The 6043-nt window shown below is 44.5% G+C and overlaps 1 protein-coding gene across 2 annotated transcripts; it reads left to right on the top strand.

Moving 5' to 3' along the window:
- The first annotated feature begins 2161 nt into the window (after positions 1 to 2161).
- LOC109462756 (essential MCU regulator, mitochondrial-like) lies at positions 2162 to 5755 on the top strand. 2 transcript variants are annotated; one of them, XM_019759337.1, is made up of 3 exons: positions 2162 to 2380; positions 3509 to 3641; positions 4450 to 5755. In XM_019759337.1, the coding sequence occupies exons 1-2, from the start codon at positions 2210 to 2212 to the stop codon at positions 3620 to 3622; spliced, it is 285 nt and encodes a 94-aa protein (XP_019614896.1). In that variant the 5' UTR covers positions 2162 to 2209; the 3' UTR covers positions 3623 to 3641; positions 4450 to 5755. The 2 variants fall into 2 exon arrangements, with proteins under 2 accessions (XP_019614896.1, XP_019614897.1); XM_019759338.1 differs by lacking the exon at positions 3509 to 3641 and adding an exon at positions 3313 to 3441 and having other exon boundaries at positions 2171 to 2380.
- Positions 5756 to 6043: the final 288 nt, after the last annotated feature.

Genomic DNA, 6043 nt, shown 5'->3' with positions numbered 1-6043 from the left:
ATGATGATGTCATGCTGCTGGACACGGGAATGGAGGTGTTTGTTTGGGTCGGGCCGACGGCGAGTCAGATCGAGGCAAAACTCGCCATCAAGAGCGCACAGGTAAACAACGCCTGTACTTTACTTGTACTTTACCTGTACTCTACCTGTAGTTAATCAGTCCTGTAGTTCACCTGTAGTTTACTTGTAGTTCACCAGGTCCTGTACTTACCTGTACCGTACCTGTTTGTTCCAGGTGTACATCCAGCACCTGCGTTCGAAGGGGATCCAGCGGAAGCTGCACAGTTACCTGTAGTTCACCTGTAGCTTACCTGACAGGTGTGTTGTGTGTGTTCCAGGTGTACATCCAGCACCTGCGTTCGAAGGGGATCCAGCGGAAGCTGCACAGTTACCTGTAGTTTACCTGTAGCTTACCTGACAGGTGTGTTGTGTGTGTTCCAGGTGTACATCCAGCACCTGCGTTCGAAGGGGATCCAGCGGAAGCTGCGTCTGACGGTGAAGAACAAGGAGCCGTACAAGTTCACCTGCTGCTTCCACGGCTGGGGCAGGCATCGCCAGCAGGCCAAGCAGTTCAAGGGGCTCGGATGGGTCTTCTGAGACGTCTTCAAGACTTCTAAGAAGTCTTCAAGTCTTCTGAGATGTCTTCAAGGGCTCGGCTTGGTCTTCAGAGGCGTCAGTAAATCTTTTGAGACGTCTTCAAGTCTTCTGAGACGTCTTGAAGGGTCTGGCCTGGGTCTTTGGAGACATCTTTAAGTTGACTTTTTAAAGTTAGCAATAAGCTTTTTCTGAGACTTCTTCCAAACCTACAAAGGGTTTTATGTTGTCTTCTGAGACTCCAAAATGAAGGCACAATTCTGTCGGAAGACCAGAAAGACGTGCTGAAATCACTTACAAATTTTCTTTGTACATGTAAGAACTATGTCATATATAAACATATCTAAAGTCACAATAATGTAAGATAAGCGTATCCAAAATGCACCCAACATATGTAACAACTGCACTCTTCAACCCTCCCAGAGTTTGTGCTGGTTAGAAGTTCTTGGAAAATTTAAGCTGTTTAAAATTGAGTGGAGAATCAGTAGTACAGCACTGCTATAACAGTGTTGGATGTGAGTTCTTCTGTTCTTCATAAAGCTATGAGAACAACTCGCTGCCCTACATACATGTGTGTTTTACACAGAAATCAGACTCTCTGCAGTCATGGCTGTCGCTTTTTTTAATGATATAAAGTGCTGATTTTTGTAGTCACCTTGTGCAATTCACAACTTATACTAGTTAGTAAGGCTCCACTATTGTAGATGTGCCTTCACAAATTATGCATAGGCGGGCAAACTGGACCCTCTATGGCTGGCCAACTCCCCTGGCCAGCTACAATCTTTTTAGGCCGATTTCTACTACATGTACATTATTTATTCAGCCTGCAAAGGAGTCTGGTGGAGACTATGGAGTTAGCACAGAGAGAAAACCTGTCAGTAATAAAGCAATAACAGTGCAGGGCGGTGCCTTTGGAGATTCACTGGCGGTCTGTAGACAGCGAGGCGTTAGTGTTATAAACATGCAGTCACACCTGCATTTATAATGATAATAGTGACCACTGTAGGGACTTAACTGCATGCCAATAGGGCCTACATGGGGGGTTCTTATGCAAAATTTTCGCCGCTGATTAAGAATTACGTTAAATTCTAAGAGCTGATTATGAACAATTTTGCATTATGGCTAATGTACTGATAACAAATTACGATGATTTTTGGGGACTTCCTGGGGATTACGAGGACTAAAAAGGCCTGATCTGATAATGGCTTACGAAATTGGGCATGCAGGCCCTCCTCTCTGTACCACACCAAAAGTTAGGTGTTTGGTGGTTCACTGTGTTAGTATAGATAGCAGAATTATTTATTATGTAGTGCTGTCGCAACTGTCAGTGTTGTGTTTGTTCCATGTACAAAGTTCAGTCTGACATTAAAAAGATGTTTTTAAGAAATATCACAGCTGGTTTTATTGTCTGTGTTCTGCGTTTTGTGTGTTTAATATCTAAAGCATGATTTTTCTATGGTAGAAGATGGCATTCTGTACACAATACAAGGGCAGGGAAGATATAAACCACCCAGTACTGTCCATTTTCGTGCCCTTGCTATTCTGTAGTTCCAATATCTCTCGCTCGGTGGCGCTGCTGCACTGCCCTCTAGTGCAGTAGAGCGAAAACATCCAAGATGGCGACGTTGGTGGCGAACCTGGCTCGGGCCCGCGTCCTTCTGGCCAGAAACATAGCGGAGAGAGGCCTTCCCTCGGCCCGCCAGGCCGTTCCCGTGCGCACCAAGATCACCAACTCCGCCGGGGCTATGCTGCCGGAGCCCTACAACATCCGATTCGGGCTGGCCAAGGTAGGAAAATATCGGCCTACACCAGGCCTATCTTCGGGGGTCCAAAAACAGGGACATACGTTATACACGTTAGTTGGAGAGTCAGTCCATGAGAGGGTTATTTCCCCCCTCTGAAGCGGAAAAACGAACTCTACAGTGGCTAAACTCCCCTAGTCCATTACAATTTCTCTATTGGCTAAATCTCCTTTTTTAAACCCGCGTTGTTGTGTAGACTACTAGGAAAATATATGCCGCCCGTCCGGGTTAGGGGCGGGGTTACTAGTACCATGGACAGGACACGCACTGGAGATCGGGCTTGTTCCCAAAATATTTCCCAAAAAAATCGCATCTAAGACCTCACAACAGATCTATACTGGACCTGCTCTTTGTGACCTTCGACCAGGAGTTAGTTCAGTCTTAGATACGGAAATTCCTCTTACATTGCCATATCTACATATTCATGAATATATTTTCATGTGCTAGGTCGGCCATTTTGAAAATATTTGAGTTGATTACATCGAGCCAATTTATTTTCTCTGGGAATCGATCGTTCCAGAAGCTGGTTCTGTCGATGAGCTCGCTCGCACCGGAGGAGAAACCAATTTATTACCGAAATCCGTCAGAAGAGACAGCACATTCTGGAAAAAAACAACATCCCAAATTCCAAAATCTTAAAACAGCTGCATCCAACACTATTTACTCAGTAGAATTACTGGTTTGCGTGTATTACTTTGCAGTGAAAGGCGAATCATGATATTTCTATTATGATAGTGCCAGGACCACCCAGTGACTGATGACATAAAGTGAGAATTAAAAAAAGGATGCAATGAAACTTTTAGATCATCAGATATGTGCCGCTGTGCTGTGCCTGCGTACTATACCAGGGTACTTTACCAGGATAACATGTACAGCTGTGCTGTACCTAGGTTTTAACATGTACTGCTGTTATACAGGTTCTCCTTGTCTCCACCTTCCTGTACCTCGGAGCGTGGATCAGTAAGGAAGGAGCCGAGTTTCTGGAGGAAAATGACATTTTTGTGCCAGACGATGACGATGACGACTGAAGACAGCTTGTTTCCAAGGTAACGGCGTTGTCAGTCAGCTGACTCAGCGTGACCAATCACGTGTTTCCATGTGTGTTTGTTGCAGGTTGTCGCGGTGATGGTTCCGTTTATCTACGTGGGCGCAACCATCAGCCGCGAGGGAGCCGCTTTTCTCGAGGAAAACGACATCTTCGTTCCGGATGATGATGATGATGACTAAGCCCGGCACCGTGGGCCAGGTATCGGTTCGCTTCGACTAACGCTCGGTTCTCTCGCTGACCTCTGACCTGTTCTCCTACTGCTAGGTCACGACCTGCGCTTGACACAATCCTGACCTTCCCTGGAAACCTGCAAGAAACTTTAACCCTACAAGAGTCAGGTGTAGGGAAAACCAGTTTCTCCAAAGCTTGCCCAGGGGGTTTGAAAACCAGTTAGACTAACCAGTTACTGAACGATGCCTTGTTTTTTTAGCAGTTTCCTGGTTATACATAACCTTACAGGTCAGCTGAATGTTTTGCCTGCAGGAGGGTTTGCCATGTTTCTGTGCATATCAGTTTGTTCTGTCTTGGTTCTGAGCAGTTTCGCATCTCACCACTACTTGTTCTTCTTACCTGTGCTGGGATTGAGGCTTGACACTCTAAATCCAGAAACACCTTGGAAAAATGTTGTGTTTCCTGCTTCCCGACTGACCCTAGCTTTTTTTTCTTGTCCTGCAAGGGACATAAATTTTTCAAGCTGATCAACCTTTTGGAGCTCCATGATCTGACACTTAAAGGGTGAAATGTTGTTTTTGGTAAAACAGAAACTAGAAGGATAAATCCCTACCTATAGAGTCCTTAATTTTTTCTTGACTGAAACAGGAAACACAACATTTTGTCCCAGGCCTAATGTAGACAATTATGCTTGTTTAAGGCATTGTCTCAATGAATCCTCCAGATAGAAAATGTGTCGCTGCACGAATCGATGAAGGTCAGTCTCAGCAGTGTTTTGTTGACATGTTTGTGTTTATTTGTTTATGTAAAACATGTTTATTTTTCCCTTCCTAAGGTAGAAGAACCACAAGGGCTTTCAGTTCCACCATCATCAGTTGCCATGGAAACTGCTGCATCCACCAATCACCTGGCTGCTTCCTGTTGTCATGCCAACTGCTGCACTGAAGCGAATCTGCCGTGACTAAATATGACGCTACTTGTACAATACTCCTGCAAGCAATAGTATTTAATAACAATCAGAACTACATTTGTATATGGACTCTGCATGTTTGCTATGTTATAAGATTTATTGAAAAGGCAAAAGAGTAACACCTTGTATCTATTAGCGAAGTAGAACTGTATGTAGAATAGATTTTAACACACTGTTGTGTGATGTTTTAATAACTGTTTTTAGATTTTTTAGAGGTGATGTTACTAAAGTTTGTCACACCTTGGGCCCCCGTAAGTTTGTTGGTTGGTTCCCAGACTGTCAAGACAGAAATGGAGACATGACAAAGTTTGAAAAATGAACCAAGCAGCAAACTTATCTGTTCTTTAAATACACAGAACGATTCCCCCTTAGTATCCACAAATCCCAATACCCCCCCAACCCCAACCCCAATATCGATATCCTGAATACCCCCCGGACTACCCCCTCCCCAACTACAACCCACACCCCCCTCCCCCTCCACCAGAGCTTGTGTACTATAGCAGACTCCTCTCCTCGGTACTGAGATATTGAGTTAAGAACTGATGTAACTATAGGGATAATCCAAGCTCGGAGAATACGGGTGCTGACTGCATGCCTGTTGTGTTATACATTAGACTGTAGCTGTGATGTGATGTGTTTACTGTAGAGGAGAAACACTGGGCAGGACTGAGCTGTTTTCTACTGGGCAGGACTGAGCTGTTTTCTAGATTCATTTCTGACAACATTTTGGATGTGATGAAGGCCAGGCAGTGTTTGCAAAAAAAATGTACTTTTGGCACACAGTAGAAATGATGGCACAACAATAGACTGTGAAACTGAAAGGGATACTCTAGAAGTAATAAGGCAGCAAGAGGTAAATATTTAGAGAGACAAGTTGACTCTGAACTGAACCATGCACAAACCGGCACCAAGAGATAATAACACAACAAGCGACTGTAAAACGACACTGCAGAAATGATAGCACAACAACTGTTCATGGCACACCCAAGTTTCAGGGGTTCTGATCTGGCCCAGTGGCCCCACAGTACAACAGGGACAGGACAGATGGCTGTCCAGTGTTTGCCAATGTCATGTTACATGTATATCCACACAGAAGGCAACAGCTGACTATAGACTGTACTAAGCTGCGGTGGTGTGAATAAAACTTCTCTGGTTTGTCCACACAAGTTTAGCCCTGAGTAGTTTGCAGTGTTTTCTCAAGTGTGTGAATGTTGATGAGAGTCATTCTGTTATTTTATTTTCATAGGCGAACGAGTAGTACCGGTAACACTGCAAAGCATTTTAGATGATTTGTACAGCCCCTTGCGTGTCAAACGTTTCCATACACTTTACTGCAGCAATCACTTAGTCCGCAAGGTGTCGCCACTACTATGTTGAGTTGTCCGGTCTATTGTGACCTTTGACCTAATGGCGCGCAGTTCGAAATCAAAATGGCGACAGAGACGAGGCGAGCCAAACG

This window comes from Branchiostoma belcheri, unplaced genomic scaffold (assembly GCF_001625305.1).
Source record: "Branchiostoma belcheri isolate BF01 breed outbred unplaced genomic scaffold, Haploidv18h27 scaffold12, whole genome shotgun sequence".
NCBI classification, from domain to species: Eukaryota; Metazoa; Chordata; class Leptocardii; order Amphioxiformes; family Branchiostomatidae; genus Branchiostoma; species Branchiostoma belcheri.
The sequence above is the reverse complement of the archived record's forward strand: the minus strand, read 5'-3'. Positions and strand labels throughout refer to the sequence as shown.